The 24,545-nt window shown below is 31.2% G+C and overlaps 1 protein-coding gene across 3 annotated transcripts in view; it reads left to right on the top strand.

The window, feature by feature from the left end:
- LOC144848764 (transcription factor SOX-5-like) overlaps positions 1-24,545 on the top strand; it is a 63,052-nt gene that overhangs the window by 28,889 nt on the left and 9,618 nt on the right. For 2 of the 3 annotated variants that reach the window (XM_078705676.1, XM_078705675.1), the window contains exons 4-5: positions 14,843-16,025; positions 19,258-19,418. In XM_078705676.1, the coding sequence (XP_078561802.1) occupies positions 14,852-16,025; positions 19,258-19,418 (1,335 nt within the window). In that variant the 5' untranslated portion in view covers positions 14,843-14,851. Of the gene's footprint in view, positions 1-14,392; positions 14,442-14,842; positions 16,026-19,257; positions 19,419-24,545 lie in introns of those variants that run through there. The other variant, XM_078705677.1, reaches the window with a different exon arrangement.

Here is a 24,545-nt window from a genome sequence, read left to right as displayed (position 1 = left end):
TCCACCCATTAATTATTATTACAATTATGTACATGGCAGTTCTTTACTTCTCCCACGCGCGGAGGAAAAATCAATCATGTGTGAGACAGTAATATCGCCCCCCATGTGTGCACAAATATTCATAATGTACGATACTTCGCAGGTGTATAATTATCACGGTTGTTGTCAACATCATCTCATCGATGACAATCGCAGGATGAGTGTTTAACACAGAGCCCTTGTCGGCATCGTGACAAGACAATAACTATCGTCATTGTAATAATATCATATCATCATTATTATTATTATTGATATTATTTTGTACCATACTGAAGTACTACTAGTAGTTTAGTATCAATTCAAAGCAAATAATCGTCATTAACATTATTAAGTTATTTTTTTAATGTCTTATAATAGTTGTGTTCATATTAAAATCTCAAAAATGTCATTTTAATTATCAACCTATGTTTATTTCAATTCTAAAGCTCTGTCTATACTATCAAATATGGTAGTTGTATGCCCAAATATGGTAGTTGTATGCCCAAATATGGTAGTTGTATGCCCGAATATGGTAGTTGTATGCCCAAATATGGTAGTTGTATGCCCAAATATGGTAGTTGTATGCCCAAATATGGTAGTTGTATGCCCAAATATGGTAGTTGTATGCCCAAATATGGTAGTTGTATGCCCGAATATGGTAGTTGTATGCCCGAATATGGTAGTTGTATGCCCAAATATGATAGTGATATTATATGATATCTTTTGTCACATAAAGTGTGATAGTGTAGACAGAGCTTTTAAAATATTTGGTTCACATTTTTTTAAAGAATACTACACTACATTTTGTTTTAACATAATACATATGACCGAATATAGTAGTACCATGGGCCTAGGTATGAAATGTTGTGAAAATTAGGGGGTGGGATTATACTCGAATTGTCTGAACTTACAGGTAGTCTAAATTAGGGCATGGGACTATACTCCACAGCATGGGATTATACCTGGTCATATATAGTATATTTTTAGTATAAATACTGAAATAACAGTAAAATTAAATTAAATTGATTTGTTTCATAACTTTTAATAATTCTATTATTAACCCAAATATAATAAACAAATTGTTTTTCTTGATAGGTCAAAGGTGAGGTTTATAGTCTTGTACTCATCCTGTTAAAATCTCATATACCTGAATTATTATTATGTAGGCCTGCCTTCATCTACCAAATTTAATATTTTTTCATAAAATATTATTTTTTTAAATTAGGATATTTTTTATTTCAGTCATAATTTAAAGACATCACATTAATTTTGACAAAATGAATTATTGACAATAATCTAAAATATTTACAAATTAAATTTATCTTTGAATTTTTAGTTAGAATGTTATGTCAAAAAGATGTTAAAGCCGGAGGCTGATGGGTAAAAACCGTCCCCATTCGGTTCGCAGACTAATTACAGGAATGTGTAATTATGAATTATTTTGTGATTGTTCGTTCCCTTTAGTGCCGCGTTATTTGACGTATCATAATTTAAAATAAACAGTAATAGAATTTTTGTATTAGCGCATTAAATTTGTTTCTATTACCGAAGAATTGTTTTGAAATTGCACGAATATCTTAAGATCTTAACAATTTCGAGATATATTTTACGTTTGTCTCGTATTGAATTGCGTTTGCTTTTAATGGAATATGGAAACGCCTCTTCACTATCACATAGAGACGGGTATTCAGGTCGTAGCCGACGGCAGATTTAAAAATTACGATTTGTACTTCCATTTTGTGATTCATGGCTTGGTTTGTATTTTTCATGACAGTAAAAAGGCAAAAATTAAATACGTTAAGCCAAGTCACATTTTTCTACTTTTTAATGTCCATAAATTTTATCTTAAATCCCGTCCCGATGAGTGTTGTTACTTTTTCCTCGCCCTTTCACAATATCTCTGACATCACTTATTTATTGCAACCAATGAATGATGCTAATTTTATGCAATTTTTAACACATTTATTTTTTATAATCATTTTTTCTGTATGTGCCAATATTGTTAAATTTAATTCTTTGTTTTTGGATTAAACGTTAAAATGTCTCGTAAATCGGATTGGAAAAGGTTTTTTAAATTGAAAATCAATAAGAAATAATATAATTCTTAGATCTTGTTGTATCATATGAAGCAATAAAAATCAGTATGAAATAAGTAAATATTAAATAATAGTTTATCCTAAAGTTATTAAAAGTGTAATTGAATGGTTTGAGGTTATGAGATCAATTGGGTGTGTTTCCTTCTATATTTGTTAATGTTAGTCAGCATGATATTTTACTCAAAATGTGGTCGCTTGAAAAATGTTGAGGAAGAATCCAATGAAAATTGTTACAAAGATAATACATTTGTTGATGATTATTGCATAAGCTGCTACTCCCCTGTTGTGGTTGTTTAACTTGCATTGTAAATCAATTAGATTTGGATAAAAGTGTTTTTGTTCAGATAAATTCCAGCACTTACTACTAGTAATTCTATCAAGGTTAATGCTAAAATAATGTGATGAACATGGTTCGAGGAAATAGTTTATATTCAGGAGGTATGTTCAGTAGTGGACAAGACATTTTAAACATGGATTTTTATTTTGACCACACCCAGATAAGTTAAGTGAAGTGAGTAGATCAGGTCAGAAAATAGTTTTTAGATGCCTATATTTGGAAATTTCATATAAAACTAGTTTAAATTGATGATATTACTCATGTATAGTATTTTACAGTGTTACAGGCTTAGGCTCTATAAATAGAAAGTTTTGTGTTACAGTTTGTATAAAGAAGGTAGATTTTGGGTGTGTTGGATGAGGGAGATCATCTCCCTGGTTGGATGGTGAAAGAAATGATGCAAATGTTACCACACTGGTGAAAGAATTATTGATTATTATATATTGATTATAAGTTGCAACAATTCAACTCTGTCTACACTATCAAACTAGTTTGACAAAAAAAGTGTGATGTGTCCAAATATGGTAGTGATATGCCCAAATATGGTAGTGATATATCATCATGTCCATGTATGGGCACATCACATTTTTTTGTCGCATAAAGTTTGATAGTGTGGACAGAGCTTTAGTTTGTAGTACTTATATGGTTGTCATGTTATACAGTATACAGAGAAGTTTGCTAGGAACCGTAGTTTTTTGTGGAAGTTATACATCTCGTTCACGGAAGTGATATTTTAAAGGCGTGTTTCAGAGAATTCCTAGGTGTTCTAGTTTTGTAGAAAGTGTTGTCCATATTTAACTTGTTGTAGAAAGAATTCAATTTTACTTGATTGAGAGAAATATATAAATGCAATGTTTGAGAAACATAATATTCATTTTATTATTGGAATTCCGAATAGAATGATTAGTTTTTCTTATTGATAAAAAATGAATTGAAAAGAATAATAATTGGCGTTCTATCAAGGAATTTAAATGCAAATACTCAAGACTCGCAGGTAATTTTATACACTGTATTGTACTCCTTATTATGCTTAATGCCTCACAATTGCTGAGTACACAACACATGTTCTCCGGTAATTATGATACTAGCGTTCAAGAATATTTAAACAAACAAATGAATGCCTCCTAACATAATATCAAACCCATGTTATGTATTAAAACCCTAACTAACTTTGCCCTGTGTGCTGCTTTTACTAAAGTACAATGCTGATATCGCATTACTAGCTTTTGAGTGTGTGTATCTTGCACCAAGCTTACGTGGATAAACTGAACAATAGCCTATTCTCCTCAAGTTAGATTTACTTATAAGATAGACATTTAATTGAACTTACCTATCAAAATAATGGTAAAGTCTGTAAACCACATTCTCAAGTGAGAGCATTCAAATACACTAACATCATCATTTCTTTTTGGGATATAAAAGATCAAGAACAGAAATATGGAAGAATATATAAATAATTTGATTGTGAAGCTTTTCATTTTTCCCTTTTAAATGTAATGTCACTCAGAAACATATGAACATGTGCAAAATGACTTTTAGACTCAATAGCTGCATAGTTGCATGTCTGCCATGGAGGAATACATAAAATAATTTCTGTATTCAATATCAAATAAAATATGTCAGGTTTGAAACATGGTACTTACTATACTACGGGGTATTATTTAGCTTTTATGGAAAGGTAGCTGCTTATATGGACATAGGCTTAGATACTTGGTATGCCTTCTAAATACCATCTTAAGCCATTCAATCAGGCCATATAAAGTAAAACAACCTTGTTTAGTTGTCACTATGCACCCTAAGCTTAGCTTTTGATCAGTATCTCAGGAAAGGTCCATGAATTTGGCTGTAATACTGTTATTATAAACATTTGACAAGATACACTAGAACAATCCGCTATTACAGTATATTAAGATTCATTCTCACAGTAACTCAAACTTTGTCTCCACTCCAAAGTTATGTGTGTAAAATATGGGGAGAAGCAAAAGATTATTAAACACATACAAGGAAACACAATGGTATCTTTGTAGTGCAATGTACTTAGTAGATATTCTGTATCTAGGTACTCTGGTACTCTGTAGTAAGGTTTAACTGATGAACATGAGGAAAATGTGTTACACTGAAGGATGATATCAAGTCTAGAAGGAATACTTACAATCATTTATGTAACATTTCCGACAGACTGTGACATCATTGATCTTGTCAAAACCAAACTCATGAGGGCGGTGTGCTGCGTTCAAGGCTCATTAAGTACGTGCTTAACATGCTTGTAGACTGTGACATCATTGATCTTGTCAAAACCCAAACTCATGAGGGCGGTGTGCTGCGTTCAAGGCTCATTAAGTACGTGCTTAACATGCTTGTTGATGACACTTTCAATTATTTTCTACGACTCGATGTTAATAGGTAAAAATAATGTGGAAGCAAATAGAAAAAAATCAAGAGTTGTCAAGTATAATTCTATTCGATTACAGACTTTGACATTGGCTTCTCGTATGGACCGACTATTTGTGGTACTTCCTTACCTTGGGCCATTCACTTATATACTATAAATTACACAACAACATCGCAGCGTTTAAATTTAAGGTGTAGATATATTTCAAATTAAAATGGTTTTTGTGTGCGTGTTTGTTTGATAACATGTCACTGTTGCACGACTTTTCTCGTGGAATATACACCAAGAACAGCGGCGAGAGGAAACTTTACGTTTTCAACTTTTAATCTAGCTTTAATACTAGGTAGGAAATACATTTGTTCTTTTATTTAATTTTTTAAAATATATTTTGATAGCCATATGTAAAATGTATATTTATTCTTTTATTTAAAAAGTTATAATTATTTTTGATAACATTTTAAAGTGATAATTTGGTTTTTTTTTCTACTATTTGAAACTTAATGTAATATAAAATAGTCTAATTATTGACTTCCTCAGTACAAGTTTTTTCTTTTTTGTTTCATGACTTTTTAAGAATTCAAAGATTTATTATTTTAATTACTTAATACGACAAATTATTATTAGTAGAAATAATAATAGTTTATACATTGAAAAAAAATTCAAATTTAATTATGTATAGTGTTTATCGAATAATGATTTTGTTTACTTAACTTTATTTTATGTAAGTGCTTAGATTGTAACTTTATAAGACGAATTTGTTGATCCTATGTAATTTTTTACCTTCTTTAACTTATTTTCTCTCTCCATTAAAATGATTATTTTTGTTTAAAATCTAGGATTGTATTTTGTTCAGAATATAGTGCATGTAACTACTCTATGACTATCGTGCTGCATCTACATTATCGTCTCTGCTTAAGTTACACATGTTTTTATAAGACCTTGTTTTAGTCACTTTAGGCAATTTATTTAAAATTAGTAGAAATTTATGTTCAAATGTAGGAGAAATACCGGATATTTGCACATGTCGTTTTATAATGTGTGCACGCGTATGTTTAAATGTGATTTAAAAGAAACCTCTCAAAAGAAATTTAACCCGGCCACGTGACCTTGATATGGTGTGGATGTGGGAATTAAATTTCTAGAATATATTTAGCGAGATAGAAGGATTTAGTAGTCTCTAGTCGTAGTTCTGCGCAGTGTTTTAATTCAACTGTTTGAAATGATTTGTAGCCTTCCTCTTTGAATTATTCATACAGTCGGGCTATGTAAGTTAAAGTGAATAACACTAGGAGATGCAGCGTAAAGCTTACTGTAAATCGTGAGCTAAAGTTAGGTCAATAAATCGTATTCCACAACCCACTTTGAGACTGCTACGGGCTAACCCTTGTTGTCAGTCTCGGCATTTAGTATCATCAATTTATATGTGGCTATATCGAGCCAACGGGAATAGGGGTCGTTATTGTCGCGCACATAGAATAGCAATCAGCGTAACAAAACCAGGAGGGGTCAGGCAATCTTGGAATGATGGATTGAGATGGTTTGGCTTACGACTAACTTGCACTTTATAAGCAAAAGCCTGATTATACCGAAATGCACCGCAGAATACATACTGAAATATGCTCAAGGAAAAAAATCAAATGTTTTAAAAAACGCATGCATAACTAATATTTTTCCGAATGATGACCTGTTTGCAGTAAGAGTATGTTAGGATATCCTATATTACCTTGTGATTAGACAATTCCGTACGGATATAATCCAGGACAAAGGCCAGTATATCATTACAATCCAGATATATTAGGTTCATCTGAATTTTTATAACGTTAATGGATGCGTTAAAGTCGGTAAATCTGATCAGATGTACTAGTTTTTTTTTTTAGAGGGAAAAATTATACTCTCTATCTTTCATTTTGTATTTTTTTATGGAACATTTTATTTAATGGGTTTGTGCTCTGGCAATGTAGCATCTATTTTAAGTACTTCTTTTTTCTTAGTAACAGAAAAGTTTATAAGCGTGATTTATTAAATATAATGTAGGCAGCCACTTTATGTTTCCTTATTTACCATCAAAATATATTTCTTTCTTATACTTTCTTTGATATATAGAAATAAAGCGTTGATTTGTATTGATACTACAATATGTCAATGATATCCTGTGGTATTCTTTGTAGTTGATTGAATTTTAGTTATGCCAAATTTGATTCAAGTAAACGTTCTATCTAAATTTAGAATTTACAATGCGCCTCTTTCAACGGCACAATTCTTTCATCGTTTCTGAATTTATAGTATATTTCAATTGTGTTTTGATTCTTGTTTTTGATTCGAAAATGTTTTGTAGTCCTCTACTTAAACTTACATTATGATTGGTGGTGGCAATTGTAACATGTAATTGCATCCAGGGATTATTTACGAGGGAACTGGGCACATGGGTACCCATATCATTTATTTAAAGATGTATTGTTCCCCTGAAAAAATAATTATTTAAAATGTTTTTGTTGAATATGCCATTTTAATTTCACATAATAATTATCCACTTTGACCAAAAATTAGATCGAAAAAAAAATTATTTACCTGAAAAACTGGAATTTTATAGCAAGAAATGGTCAAATTGACTGCCAGCCAATGGATTTTTGGTTGAATTTTACCATTTATTATGTCATTTTATAAGTGAAAACATTTTTTTTTTTTTCTATGGAAGTGATTAACTTGATTAAAACTACAAAATAACATATTCAAATTTTGCATTGATAGTATGATGAACTATTTTAAATTGGATGTTTCCTATACTAAACTAGTCACGTTAGGAAACGTTTGCGTTGTCGTAAACATTGTAATTGTTTGTGTTTATGTTACATGCAGACGATGAGAACAATGTCATCATTGTTCTGCAGGGATGCTGTGAAAACGATATTAAAATCTAAATATTTCACTCAGTACAGAGCAACAATCTCATTACTTCTCGAGATACAATTTATCATTTGAATCTATTGTTAATGTATACCATCCTATCTTTCTTCTAGGCTTCATTTAAGTCATTTGCACTGACCTTTGACCTATGACATTTGGCTTGGCTATTATATTTTTCTGCTTGTGTTAACAACAGGTGATTTTTATTGTAAAGATTTCAGTGATTTTAAGGACAGTCTCAAGGAAGTCTTTTATTTCTATTGAATACATTTACATATTTTTGTGATATTTGACTATGTATTTTCAATCATAGTTTTATATTTTATTTTAAAAATATTTTAATATACGTATACATTTTCATTATCATCATCATCATTGTTATCATCATCATCATTATTTCATCACTTTTATCATCAACATTGTTATCATCATTATTATTTTCATCACTTTTATCATCGTTGTTATCACCATCATTATTATTTTCATCATCATCATTATTGTTATCATCATTTTTGTCATCATCATCATTTTTGTTATCATCGTCATTACATTTTTGTTTATCATCGTCATTACCATCATCATCATTGTTATTACCATTCTTATCATCATCATTGTCATTATTATTGTTATCATTATTGTTTTTATCATCATTGTTATCATTTCCATCATTATTGTTATCATCATTGTTATCATTTTCATCATTATTGTTATCATTTTTGTGCAGTGTTGCACAGCTTGCATCAGGAAAAAAATCATTGTATTTTAGCTATTTATTAAGTAAGGGAAGAAGTATTAACAGTTTAACTTATAATAGAAATAAAACAATTCTACAATAAAAATAAAGAAACGGAAAAAAAACCCCATTAGATTAGGAAATGTAAAATCACACGACAATATCCACAGCAGCAGGTGAAAGCAAATGAAATGAGTGTAATTGAAACTATGTAGTTTGTATTGAATTTTATCGTCTATGGATGCTTTTAAATTCCATCGAAACTATCGTATATTAAGAAGTCGTTTGCAGGGACTTGTAATCATTATCAAAGTGCCACTGTTAAGAGTTGACTCGGAAATAATACACAACGCGCGACGCGGCGCGAAACAAGCGGACATGAAATTTATCTGATCTGGTTTTCCGAATGAGATTGTACAATGTAAGACTAGTATTTAGCACTGAATAGGTGGATTACTCAATAAATGAAGTCAGAAAAATATTAATGATAATCATATTTAGTTACATAAAGGAACTGCACAATTTAAATCGAAAAATAATGAGAAACTTATGTACAACAATAGAAGAGTTTGTACAATGTATGTCGTGTAAGGAATCGATTATTTAGATCCAACAATGATTTTTAAATATTAAGTAAATCATACTAATTATTGTAATTTGTAATAATTAATATTAAGTTGTATCCTTGAATTTGCATAAAATATCTGGTTTTTTGAAAAGTCTGGTTTTAAAAATGTTTTTAAAATACTGTAGTGTAAACAAATTTGATTGTTTTCAAGTTTAATTTAAGTAATTTTTTATTCAATTGGATTGGATATCAATTTTACAGTAGTGTTTCGTAAACAAGTAAGTACATTGCCACCAAATGTATTTGATGATTTGACAACATTGTAAATGAACTTTTTTAAAATATTGTTTTGGATTGTGGATTATACTGTAACTCTGGTTTCGTTTCGTTTATTAAACAATTCTCTACACATTACATACAAAAAAATACAAGATGTTACATAATAAAAAGCATGTGTAGAAGGAAGCCTAGATAAGTTTTTTGTTACAAACAAATAAACTTTTTTAAGCCTAGACTCCCTGCAGTAACAAACAAAATAACAATGGTTGGGACAAATGAAAAATCATATATACCAATATAAAAAAACTTTTTTTTGAAATAAAAATAATAAAGTGAAAAGAGAAACCCCAAAAAGAAAAAAGCGAAACACCGGACAGACAAGGACTTAAATCAGTCAAGCTCAGCTCAGCTCAGCTGTGGTTACTCTATGTGCTATGGTAAAACTGCATTTGTTTTGACTAAAAACAGTCTTGGTATACTAAGAAATAATTTAATATATGTAGTGATTTCTTTGTATTTGTTTTCTGTCCTTGCAAACTACAGCTATTTTAACAGTTAACTCCAAATAAAGACACAGATATCCATTGATTTGCTGCTGTCCCTACTGTCTTGTCTGGAATTTCCACAAAACTTTCCTTGTAGTGAAACTATAGAGGGCAGTATGTCAGTAATTGATGGCCTGACAAGAAACTTCTGTTTAAAATAATCTACTGTTATTATATTAAGTTTAGTTTTAATTATTGAGTAAGTCATACAGTTGATTAAATAATACCAAGGTGTTTTTAATAATAATTTTGTTGTATATTATAAGGTAAGAGTAACTGTCGAGTTTAAGTAAACTGTAAAGCTCTGTCTACACTATCAAACTTTATGTGACAAAAAATGCCCATATGGACATGATGATGTCATATCACTACCGTATTTGGGCATATCACACTTTTTTTGTCAAACTAGTTTGATAGTGTAGACTGAGCTTTAATTTTAAGTTTATTTAAAACTTTGCATTAAAATTCTTTTGAGGATTAAATGTCTTATTATTTTTACCACAAGAAATACTTTTTGTAAGTTTAATTTCAATTTAAGTTGATGTTGGTTTGGTTAGTTGTTGCCAAGTTCACTCCCGTTTGGGACCGTTGTCACGCATATGATGCTTAGTACGTCGAATTCTTCACTACTGGTTTATGTTTGTGTAGTTGTTGCGTTTTGTCGCCCTCGGGGACCCACGTGACAGTCTTTCAAGTGCGAGAGGAAAGCCGTAGTTTCAAGTGTTAATCCTCTTTATTAAAGTAATTACAACAGGGTTTTCTTAAATATGAATTATGTACGTATGCTTACTTCTTGTTTAGGTACGTTTATAGGAAATGGAAATTTTTCTATCTGTATTTTTAACTTCCTGGATGGCTCCAATAGTATTATCAACTCTGACAAATTTTTTCCAAGTTTTCTCCGTTTTTTTGCAAGAATATAATTGATAAATTAGTATAAAGGGAATTTAATCTTTCAATTAAAGCAGATATATTTCCTTTTTAAATAAAAATTTCTGATTTTTGTTGTGCTATATTTCTGATTCTGACACTTCTTATTTGTCACAATAAATAATAGGTTATAAACGAAAATTTAAAATGAAATTGTAAGAAAACAGTTTTTATAATGTTTTACTTTCCTTTGAACAAAGTATACATGGCAATATTTAGCTTTTTATTTATTTTCATTTTTTATTCTTGTGCTAGATCCTCAGCTATAACTGTACAGTACATTATCCTTTGAGTAAGAAACCCATTTTTACCGATTACAAAGTGTCATAAAATACAACTATAAAATATACAAATAAATAATTTATTTACAGATTACTTTTATAATTAGTTTTGAAATACACAAATACTTTTACGCATAAATTTATTCAGTTTTTAGTCAATTGAAATTACAGTTTGTGATGAATTTAAATATACAAGATTGAAAATTGAAACAAAGCGTGCAACCTCGATACTTAATTTTCCACCTAGGTTTCATCAAGGGAAGGGGGTCAATCCCGCGGGAATGTGCTACGCAACGTAGCTCCCAATTCTATTAAATTGTTGCGAGACAGAAAAAAAAATAGCTGATATGAGTAATATTAATGCGGAGTATGTTATTAAAGCCCATTAGTTAGGATGTGCTCAATGAACCACGTCCATTGTCGTAAGACAGTTACAATATAAGTATACATTGCATTATATATGATTACAGTGTTTGTCATTATGTCCGGCGTTTGATGTATTTATCATAGTTTAAGCCTTAAGCGACTAGGTGCCCGTATCTTGTACATCCTTTAGCTTATTATACCTAAGCCTGTAGGCTATGTCAAGCGTACAGAATGACTATCACTGCGAGATTAACATTATTAGGATCTTACTATCCTAACATTAAATACTTATGTTATGATTATTGCAATATGGTAAATGTAAAATTATGATCCACATTAATTGTAATGTTCAACTTACAGTAATCAAGAATAGAGTAATATATAATCATTACTAAAAATACCATGAAGCTTAGTAGTTGCACTGTTTTGGCCATGAGAACAGACTTAGTGATCATAACTGGATTTGGACCCAGGGTCTTAAGATTGGCAGGTAGCAGTAACCCACCTAGTTTACCACTATTTTTCTGGCCATGGTTGTGTTATCGTTATTAGCCTATAAACACCCTTAATCTAAACCGGCAACAAATAGTCTACAACATAAACTCAATTGGGTAATCTTCAGGCTAAGCCCATCATGGCCTCACTTAACCTAGCTGACGTCTCTGATGGCCATAGTACACTTGCCCGTGGCCAGGTCTTCATTTGGAGTCAACCTTCCATGTATATTAATTGTGTCTTAAGTCTGTAAGATAGAAAAGTTAAAGTACATTACTATAGTAGCAGACAACCATTATTACTTTTAATTGATACATTAATTAAACCAAGAGATAATGTTTATTATTAGGCCTTGTTGAAAATTGAATTAGGCTACATTAAAAATAGTTTCAATGGAATTCACTAAATCTCTGTCTACACTATCAAACTAGTTTGACAAAAAAAGTGTGATATGCCCAAATATGGTAGTGATAGGATATCATCATGTCCATGTATGGGCACATCACATTTTTTTGTCATAAAGTTTGATAGTGTAGACACAGCTTTATAGATGCTGAGTTTGATAATATGGTACAATTTTTATTCTGATGATTTTGTGCAGTTATTTACAAACTTATTCTGTCACTATACTTTTATTATTTTTCGTTAAATGCTATTTATCATAGTAATTTATTACGTATTTATAATTAATTTCACAACTTTCACTTGAGTTACACCATAGCGTGCAAAGTATTATAAGAATAGGAAGCGGTAAATGGGATTTTAAAACTGATAATGATCGTGAATCATGGGTGTCGTATTTCTCATTGGTACGATACAAAACCAAAAGATTTTAATACCTAATTGGACGGTGTAATTGGAAGGGTGTAAAAATGAAAGATTTGGAGTGATTTTAAGAAAGATGTGATACATTTATAGTTTGGTAATTGTGTAATTATTGATTTTAAAAAGTATCTTTAATAGTAAAAGTCAATAAAATTCTTTTCTGCTATCAATACAGTATTAATCAAGTATTAATTTAAGAAATTTAATACATATATATTTATCAAAATTTATAAATCCAAAGGCAAATTACTGAAAAAAATGACAATGCTGTGGGTATCAGTGGCTGGATCTCAATGGAGATACAAAAAAAAAAAAAAGGCGAAAAGCTAAATCAAAACGATAAAGTAAAACAGCCAGAAAAGTTAGCAGAGCTTTCGGGCAACACTAGCATCAGTGCATCAATATTTATATGTATATCTTTATTAAAAATAAGTATTTATTTTAGCAATATTAATGTGAATACTGTCTGTTCCAGTAAATTATTTATAATTTTTACTACTTATATTTTTATATTATATATATTATTTGTTTGTATTTTTTAAGGATTTTGTTTAATGTTTACTAACTTTTATACTTTTTGTAAAAGTTTTGTTTTTTTTTCATTTTCATAATTAATATTTCCAATGGCCGGTGTTTTGGCTGAGCTAACTTACTACCTTCTATTTAGAATCATAAAAGTAACGCAAATACAGGAATTTATGATGTATTCTCGCTGTAGATTATCCACGTCCTGTTTTTCTCTTATTTTGTCAAGGATAGATCATAACGACAAAGTTAATTAATTACTGACCTTACGTCTTGGATCTGACTTGCAAAGTAGTTTAAGATAAAAACCCATTAACTTGGCTGATATTTACTATACTTTGGGTATATTACTTGTCTTTTTATATACAACCAAATTGCTAGAAAACTTGTGTTTTTACTCATTTCTGTCTTTCTTAATTTGTGTGTTCTATTTCTAAACGGGAAATGTTCATTTATGTCTGTTCTGTTTTTCTTGATTTAGGCCAATTCTGTTACTTCGTTGAGTAGTAGTATTGGGCCTAAGTAAACAGTTATAGGCCACCTGTTACGTGCGAACACACTAGCTGCACTGCATGCAATAAAGTCGACACAAGCGTTAAAATAACAGTTATTAAACCTCTGTTTATACTTATCATTCAAATGTTATCAAATAATAAATTTATTCACTTCCTATTCTATCTTACCTGAGAATATCCATGTGTGTCGTAGCTCCTCGTGACTGTTTGTTACTCCGAAAGTATCGAAAAGCGTTGATTACCGCACCGTTTCCTACTCGCTATGTTCTACTCCGCGCTCTATTAGGACTTCCTCAGGATTAACTGGCTGTAGCTTATATTGTTTTGTATGGCTCCAGCTCTCTGTGATGAGCAAGACGCAATCACTGACTCACTTCCCAAAATGTTATTATCAGAATAGCGCATACTTAGTACCTTTATTAATTTTCCCCTCGGAAATACATATCTCCCCTTATCAGTTATCGTCCATAGGGCTGCAGCTCGGAGACACCATCCACATTGATTTAAAACAGGGATCGTTGTTAATAAGTATTCATTGTATATGTCACGGTTGTGTTGTCCAACATCTACTGGTCCATGACGACCAAGGCAAGCAACTACAATTCATATATCAACGCAAATAAACTTGTTAGGTATTTACGATTCTTCTGTTCTCCCACCGGGAAGTGAGAATAAATTACTACTAATATAACTCGGTTTTCAATTGATGTTTAGCGGTCTTGCTGTGTACATAGCTACTACTAGTACACACTCCGATACCAGTTGGTTAATAGCCTACTTTATTCAGTAAGGCATGTTGTACACATGTTTTTGTTCATACACGGCCTCACTGCATGGATTATATGCCTAAGACTACGAATGTTGAAATTGTTTTTATTGGATGAAGAATACTTATGTTGTTGAATTGTAAATTGGCATTAAGTGAATGATACTTATATAATCTTTTTGAACATTTTTATACATTTGATAGAGTGGATTACCGGTAATAATTTTTATATTTGTAATAAATTAATGTTTGTTTTCCTATTTTTAGAGTTGAAGTATGTCTATGGTAATGGATACTGCTCTGGAATTAACTAAACACAAACCGATCAAATGTGAGATCGTTGACGAAACTATGGACACAGAAGAACAACAACAAGAAACGTATCTAATTGACAGAACGGTCAACAAATTGACTCGAACCACGGACTCGTTAAGTGATTCAGGGCAGTCGTGCGATTGCTCGTCTGAGGAAAATGTATTAATGGAAGAAAAAGATAATCAAGCGAAGGATATAAAAGAAGAAGATACAATGACAATTGATTTGAATGGAAATATGGGTTTGGAAAAAACTGTAGAGGTTAAAAATGTACAAAAGACGAATGCAAAATCTACCTCAGAACAATTAGCAGAAAAAGATGCGCAAATCCAGGATATGCTACTACAGTTAAATGTATTAAAAGAACAATTGTTAATACAACAACGTGAAAACACAGATATCCACAAAGCACAGTTAGCGAAACAACAGCAACAGCTTGAAGTACAACGGCAACAACAGGAGATGATACAGATGCAACAGCAGCAGATAATGCAACAACAACAACGTATTCAACTTCTGTCGCAGGCTGTTCAGGAGCAGTACAAAGCTGCCGCGCCGCCGGGATACGCGGGTATCCGTCTCATACCCATATACCCCGGTGATTCCTATCCTTTACCCCCTCACATGATTTTACCTTCCCCTACCGATCCCCAGGCTGGCGTTAAAGTCGGACTTTCCCCTACTTCTCCAAAACTTGATTTACACCATCAACCAAAACCTGTTCCTACGACCCGGACGCATCATATGAGCACGCAACCGGTATTATCAGGAACAACGACTATCTCGAACAAGGGACTTCTCACGATACCTCAAACTCCTTTTTCACCGCAGGTCTTCCCGTCGCAAATACGGTTAAGTCCGAAAGCAGCCCATCCTATCAGTGAAGCGCAACCTTTAAATCTGTCATCCAAGGCGCCCCCGAAAATGATGGGTATGCCAAAAATGATCGACCTCCAAAGTCCGCCATCGCCACCTCAGCAAAACTTTGTACGATCGCGACCTGTAACGATCACAGAACCTTTGAAACGTAGTCAGTCGTTGTCGCCGAAAGATAGCTATCGAAAGTACACGACGCACGAAGCAGAGATTCTGGCAGGATCGACAGCCAGTCTGTACAAAGACAGCTCAGAAACGGGTAAATATGCACATACATCATTTTCTAACTTGAATATAATTTCTATTCAGATAGGTTGATCCCTGAACTTTTAAGAAATCTTTTTTTCAGGGTCACGAAAGAAAAAAGCAGTGTTCTGAGATGAAATTTTAATTATTAACGAGTTTGAAATAAGAGACAACACTTTTATGGAGTTAGTAATAGTGACAGATGGCGTGTTTTGTTCTGAAAATGCAATAGGAAATGCACGATGAACGCTAACAATAATGATTTATTTTTATGTGCAGTTTTATATTTATTAATAAGTAATTACCTCACAAAATCCTAATCAATATTTCCACGAGGTAAATGCTTTAAAGCGTCTCGTCAATTACGATTTTGACCTTTGAACTGGCAAAATTAATGGTAATTGCTGTTAGTGTTATAAAATGTATATTACAGCACATCTAATTATGTTTGATTTTTCACTTACAGATAAACTTACTCTAAATTATATAATATTTCATGTTACAAAAATAACATATTAGCTATTCTGTTCCAATAACTATGTCTCATAATTTATATGAAGTACAGTTATTGTAAATATATGTAAAATGATATTGCATACTATATATTGATATACACTAGTATCTGACTACACAGTAATATATCAAAAAAATAAATCAGTACCAAAAGATGATTTTTATAATAGCCAATCAATTAAAAATGTGTTAAACATATTACAATCATTTAAATTAATTCAAATTAATTCTGTATGATTTGTGGAAAATAATATGCCATTTTAAAATAAAAATCCTACTACGATTTTCAATTTAAAAATAAATTTATTTCTCAAGAAAAAACAATGTAAAACTTCTAATAACTTATATATATTGATTCCCTCACACTTTTCCAAGTATGCATAATTACACAATCCCTACACCTGGATAGCCAAATAAAGTTTTTAAAAAATTAGTACAAAAAACACCTATTTATGTCATAAAACCTCCTTTTAAATTTGATTTAGCAAAACTCCATCAGCATTAAAAGAAAGAAATAAAAAGATTATAATATTTTTAAAATATATTTTATCAATGTCATTGTAATCAAATTATTACTTACAATTATATTTATTTTTCAATTTAATATTTCATAATTCGTTCAACAAAGTATTTTTTGTTGAAATTTCTATATATGTACTTTAAACATTTTTAAAAATATATCTTAAAATAGGTAAATATAATAAAATTATTAGAAAGAAATATAAAGATTATAATATTTTTAAAATATATTTTTTAAAATGTCAATATAATAAAATTATTACTTTAAAAAAAATTGTATTAATTTTTAAATTCAATATTTCACAATTCGTTCACCAAAGCATTTTTTTTTTAAATTGCTGTAGTGCTTTAAAGAGACGCAAATTTGAACCGGACGAAAGAATTTGTCCTGAATGTTGGCAAATGTTTAAAACGTGATCAATTTCACAGTAAATACTTTCATGTCAAGTCTCTCATTGGCAAATCAACATTATTGCACAACTATTATATGAATTGATTCAATTCCTTTTTGTACGCGTCTACATACACCAAAAATAGTTTAACATAAGCTTTCAATTCTCTTTGAATTATTGTTTCATTAGACGTTAATTGTTATAACTTTATTTATCCCTTGGTTGAATTTTAAACCTACCATTGAAATCAATAAGGGAGTCGAGAAAAGAAATTCTATTTAAGTTACCGGGGGAGTGAACCGTTGATATGTTGCACATGTTTCATTACAACACGCATCACGAACATGTGTTTAACGAGACTGCCGCAGTAAACGAATCACTTTCTCCAACATCTGAAATCGTTTATGCGTTGATTTCCCAAGTTTGTCCTAGTACATGACTTAGTTATAACCTATTGTTTTTGACCACTATAAGCCCACAAATTATCAGAAGGCCATTTTCATGGAATTCCCTTTGAAGATATATGTAAATGTATATGTGACTATGTATAAATGTTATTTCAAAGAAGTGCATGTGATTTTAAATTAAAACCAAAGTATACTATTTTAATAATTTAAAAATGTTAAAATATACTTATTACAGAGTTATAAGATAGATTTAAGAAAATAATAGTACAAACAAATAATAAAAATATATATAAAAGTAATTTAAAATTTAAAAAAATATTTTTTAAAGAAAAAAACATATTAATCAAATCAAATTAAAACTTTTTTATTTTGATAATATTTAATAATAATATATTAACCACAATAATGATAAAGTTTATATTTATATGTCTAAATCTTTTTTTGAAATTTATGATAATGGAATATTTGAAATATATTGATTTTTTTTTCAAATAGTCAAAAAATTTAATAAAAATCCAGGATTATACAACGGATTATATTAATAAAGTCGACCCAGGCACTGCCTATCGGATGGACTACGCCACAAGTGCAGACTTGTTTGTTAAACCCTAGCTTGAAATAAAGTGCTTTATTTCACTAAAACCTAATTATTCATTTCCTATATTAGTTGGCTAAAATTGCCCAAAAAAGAACCTGTACCAATATTGTCGCCATTAATTGGAACGCCGGGGCGCTTCCTCCCGAAGAATACGCTGTAATTGACCTTGACACCCGAGGTTCACAGATAGGTCTTTAAGCTACTTTCTATTTTTCCATTACGCAAATAACTCGCCAATTATTTTAATTAAATTGTGAACGAAACACAGAGTAATCAGTAAATTACTATTTATATTAGAATGGTTTAATTTTCTATTCATAATACGCCTGTAATCTGTGTTGGGTAACAACTCACTCTAAAATATTACTCTATGTATCAGAATTTAATCAATTAATTAATTAATATTTTATTTCAGATTAAAGTCTATAGATATTTATAACAATCTATTTTATTTTACTTTGTATTGTTTTTATTTTAATTGATTTTTGTCTCAGAGCAACACAATTTCCTATGTATATTGTATTGCTATAGAACCCTTCATTTGAGGCAATATATAATAATAATAATAATAATATCCTGGATTTATATAGCACCAAATGTTGTGAAACCTCTAAGCGCTGAACATTAATACTTAATATTAGTTATTAATTAATAATAATTGATTACTATTGTACTCATGTTTGTTAACTAAATATATAAAGATTGAATTGAATTGAAAAGAGAAAAAAAAATAGCATTAATTAATATTTAATTATATTGTAAATAAATAGTAATAATAATAATTATAATATTAATGTTTTATTTTTGTTGTTTTAGGTTCGCCTCCTGATCCATCTTATTACCAAGATGTGATAACGGGTGAGAAGGAGAAGATAGCGTTAGAAGCTCTGTCAAGTCATCTCCCGACTCATCCGTTAGGAATTGGTGAACCATCAGTTACCTCAAGTACAAATGATGTACGTCAGCAAATCTTGCAGGTTGGTGTTTGTGTATGTAGTCGCAAACCTGTAGTACAGATTGTGAAACCTGTCCATACTATCAAACTTTATGTGACAAAAAAATAATAATAATAATAAATACTTTATTTAAACATGGAGAACTTGATCACCCAAAGGTGTTTTTCATCAAGGGCGTGCAAGGCCATAAATTATTCTTATAACTAACAACAAGGTATACAGTGTGATATAATATAATGTGATGTTCCCAAATATGGACATGATGATGTTCTATCACCATATTTAAGCATATTACTACCATATTTGGGCACATCACACTTTTTTTGTCAAATTAGTTTGATTGATAGTGTAGACAGACAGATTTTTCTTCAGGAAAACATAGGCATAACATAATTCTACAAACCTCCTTAACTAAAAAAATAAATATTGAATCAATTTTAACAAATATAAAGTTTTTCTGTAATAATAATTTCCAAAGAAGTTGGCTCGCATTTCTGACACAAAATTTCACTTTGTTGTTGCAACAATAAACTAGAACATTTATAAACATACAAAAACTTGACATGTGGCTGAATTCACAAATCACACTTGAGTGAGATATTTCACTTAAATACTAAGTGCATTCACTTAAGTTGATAAATGTTTAAAGATTTCACATAAGTATAGGAGAATTTTAAATGGCGTTCCCCCTTTACGAAAGTCATTCCTCATTAGTTACAAACATTTTTATCAATTCTTAAAAAACAAACAAATAATGAAAAACAATTATAAAATTCTAATTTCAATATTTTTATATAAATATTTAAAACTGCTAGTAATATGAAATCTATTGGAAAAAGTTCAGAATATTTTCTGCAGCTGTTGTCTACCAGTGATAATCTTTATATAAATATTGTAAAAGTATTTATGTGGTTGTTGGTATAATGTTGAGGAATGTGTATATGATCTTTGTTTCCTCCACCTGTTGTCTTAAATACATACGGCTTTGAATTCTTCTTAAAATCTAGTTTAGGCTTTATAAGTGTCGGCTTATTTACCTTGAATCTCTAGACAACGCACCACGTCAAAGACAACAGGACCTTTTTGTTATTACGAGACAACGTTTAAAACATATCACATTATTTTGCCAGACAATTTAACTTAATTGTTAGTATAAGTGTTAAAAACCCAGCATAGTATCAACATCATGTTTCATACAATACAACATGTATAATATTAACAATAGAAAATGGCAGCTTGATCAAAATACGTCTCTGTAAAGTGAACTAGCTACCCCTTGAATAAAAGGGTACATGTTAGGAGCACAGTGTTCATTGTGTATACAGTAGGCTTATTTGATGTATGTAACTAAAGCTCTGTCTATACTATCAAACTAGTTTGACAAATAATGTGCGATGTGCCCATATACAGTATGGTAGTGATATGCCCAAATATAGTAGTGATAATGATGTCATCGTGTCCATATATGGGCACATCACATTTTTTGTCACATTAAGTTTGATAATGTAGACATACAGAGCTTTACATACATCCAACCTTATCACTTTCTATTATATCTATATAGAGCTAGCACGTTGGGATTGGCTTATTTATTAAACAACAAAATATTCTCTTTATTTTCCATTACATTTTATATCGCACTTTTTAGCTCTAAAACATAATACAGTTCGTTTCGCATGTTATTTCAGATGTAAAATATTTCTTTTGGAGTTCAGAGATGATTATAAATAGGATGAAATTTGGAATGTGTTTAAGCCTGGGGTTCATATCTAGCTTGAAAACATCTAAAGTACGATTATAATACCAAACATTGTCACATGATTTTGTATGATTTATATGCGCCTCTTAACACTCCCTTGTCTGGCGTTGAGCAGCGTGTTGGGAGGTGTGTTCTCCATGACCTAGTTTGCGTGGCTGTAACAACAATGGTCACCTGTGTTCTTTAACAGGGCGAGATTTTACAGGAATGCGTTTAAAATCAAACTTTTACCTTATGGTATATGATCACAGGTGGAAATTCCATTTACCAATTAAATATACAATTTTATTTCCGGTGGGAACATCATATTCTTTCCTGCAGGCTTACCCCAATAGTAAGTTTTCTTAAGCTTTGAAATCGATAGGATTTTTTTTGAATAAACATTTTTAAACAATGAGAGCTACTCTAGCTTTGAGGAACAGTTTTAGGAATCTGAAGAGTAATGTTACAACATTTGAAATTGTTATATCAGAACCAATTTCAATGATAATTCTATATTCTCTATTATTAGAGTATAATGAGAAACCTTCAGGGCCCTGCATAGGGGTTGGCTATAGTGTCAAAACATGTATTGTATCTTATTCATTTTAGTATCCCTTAAATAGTGGTTGGCTGTAGTGTTAACACATATATTGTCCATTGTTTCACAGAAAAGTCTACCTTTAATAGGAGTGTCCCTTAATAGGAGTATCCCTTTAATAGGAGTTTCCCTTTAATAGGGGTGTCCCTTTAATAGGGATGTCCATTTAATAGCAGTGCCCCTTTAATAGGAGTGTCCCTTAATAGGAGTATCCCTTTAATAGAAGTTTCCCTTTAATAGAGATGTCCCTTTAATAGTGGTGTCCCTTTAGTAGGGATGTCCCTTTAATAAGGATGTCCCTTTAATAGGGGTGTCCCTTTAGTAGGGTGTCCCTTAATAGGGGTGTCCCTTAATAGGGGTGTCCCTTTATTAGGGGTGTCCCTTTAATAGGGGTGCCCCTTTAATAGGGTTAATTTATAGATAACCTACCATAGTGTACATGTATGTTATTTGAACATAACATTCAATATGCTAGTTTGACCAAAAAAAAGTGTTCCTAAATATGGTAGTGATGTGCCCAAATATGGTAGTGATATGATCATGTCCATATAATTATGGGCACATCACATTTTTTTGTCACATAAAGTTTGATAGTGTAGACAGAGCTTAAGGTTTGGATTGAAAAAAAAACTACAGTATTCCTGTGATTTTAATAGAACATCATATTATATATTTTGAAGTGTATTATAATATAACGCAGTTTAATTACATTGTGACCCCAGAGTAATAAGATTATTACGAGAAATGAATAGACAACCGAACTTTTAACTCCATAAACCATTCATCATTTCTAGCTCATTAGCATCTTTTATCGCAACTGTCGCCCTAATTTCTGGCGCCACCTTATTAGCATTTGGGTTATTTTTAAATGCGAGTATCTGTCCACTTGTCTTTGAAGATTTTAAAAACCGTGGAGTAAGTTCAAATAAGTTGGCATTGCGTGAAAGATGAAAACCGGGAAAAGAAATTAGTTTGTACAGCTGTGGAATTTCTCACGGAATCATTTCTGTTGTTTTCTGGTTATTATGTACTTTGCTACTACTTGTGATGTGATTTGAATTGACCCACTGTAAATTGCCTTTTATACGCTTCATTAACTCTAAAAATTAAACCGGATTCTGTGTACTGGCTTGCTTTATGCCTCCTCTTTTACTGTGTAAGATAGTTTATGGATAATACTATAGGAAGGATGAACTATTAATCTAGATGCTATTGTCTCTTAATAATAACTTATCTTTCGAAAAAATATTGTTTATGCAATATAATTTATTTTTAATTGAATATAATATACAAGCTTGTATTAAGCCTTGTCTACACTATCAAACTTTATGTGACAAAAAAATGTGATGTGCCCATATATGGACATGATGATGTCATATCACTACCATATTTGGGCATACTGTATCACTACCATATTTGGGCATACTTTTCTTGTCAAACTAGTTTAATAGTGTAGACCAAGCTTTAGGGGTGATCATACACATGCTAGTTTTTTTTTTTTTTTTTTTTTTTCAACTTTATTTATAGAGGGTAACCCTTCCAGCTGAACCCGCAGGCCAGCTGATATTCAGGGGCCCTCTTAAAAATGACAAAATATATAAAACTATACTTAACTAATACGAATCTACTATATACATTTAAATTTAAAACTATTATATAAAAAAATAATTATCCAAAAAAAAAAAAAAAAAATTCAATTAGACAATTACGATAAAATGTGTTTTTTAAAATTAAATTTAAACGAGTTAATATTGGTACATTCTTTCAAAACAGAAGGTAATACATTATATAAAATACTAGCAGAATAAATAAAAGAGCGCCGGAAACATTCCAATTTAACTTTGGGTACCAGTAAGTCTCCCCTGGAAGCAGCCCTAGTCCTCATAGAGTGTATCGGAACAGTGGAAAATCGTTGGGCGATGTATCGAGGGGCAATATTGTTCATAGCTTTAAAAGCTAGGCAGCCTACCTGGTACTGCACCCTCTGTGACACATTCATGATGTGTAGAGATGTTAGAAGAATGTGAGTGCTGGTGCGAGGCGGAGCTTGAAGAACTACACGCATAGCGCGATTTTGAAGTTTTTGAATCTTATTAATGTTTGTTTTACTTCCGGTGCCCCAGAGAAGAGCACCGTAGTCAATGTGTGGTAAAATTAATGTGTTGTAAAATAAATGTGCTGTACGTTTGTCAAGATATTTTCTAATTCGTGCAAGTGTGTGGATTTTGAAAGAAAGTGTAGAGCTCAACTTACTGACATGGGTATGCCAGTTAAGTTGATTGTCAATGTGCACACCTAAGTGTTTGTGGTTAGTTACTACTTTGATCGGTTGTGCAGCAATCGATACGTCTATTGTTTTGTGTTTAAGCCGCTGAGGGACGCCAATTAACATCGCCTCAGTTTTGTCAGTGTGTAATGATAATCGGTTAGAGGTGAGCCATGTGTTAATTAGTGAGAGGTCAGAGTTGATGTTTCTGTTAATTATATGTATGTTAGAGTGCGAATAATAGAGGGTGGAATCATCAGCATAAAGATCAAGAGTGCCATGTTCTGGAACAGTGGCAAGATCATTGATGTAAATTGTGAATAACAAGGGTCCAAGAATGGACCCCTGAGGTATACCGTGTGTTATGGTGAGAAAATTAGAATAAGTGTTTTTGAATTTAACTGTTTGAGTGCGGTTAGTTAGAAATGATGTGAACCACTCGATGCCAGATGAGGATACACCACACCGAGTCAATTTTCTAAGCATGATCTTGTGGTTGACCGTGTCAAAAGCTTTTCTTAAATCTATGAAAACTGACCCGGT

Source organism: Antedon bifida, chromosome 7 (genome assembly GCF_963402885.1).
Source record: "Antedon bifida chromosome 7, ecAntBifi1.1, whole genome shotgun sequence".
NCBI classification, from domain to species: domain Eukaryota; kingdom Metazoa; phylum Echinodermata; class Crinoidea; order Comatulida; family Antedonidae; genus Antedon; species Antedon bifida.
The sequence above is the reverse complement of the archived record's forward strand: the minus strand, read 5'-3'. Positions and strand labels throughout refer to the sequence as shown.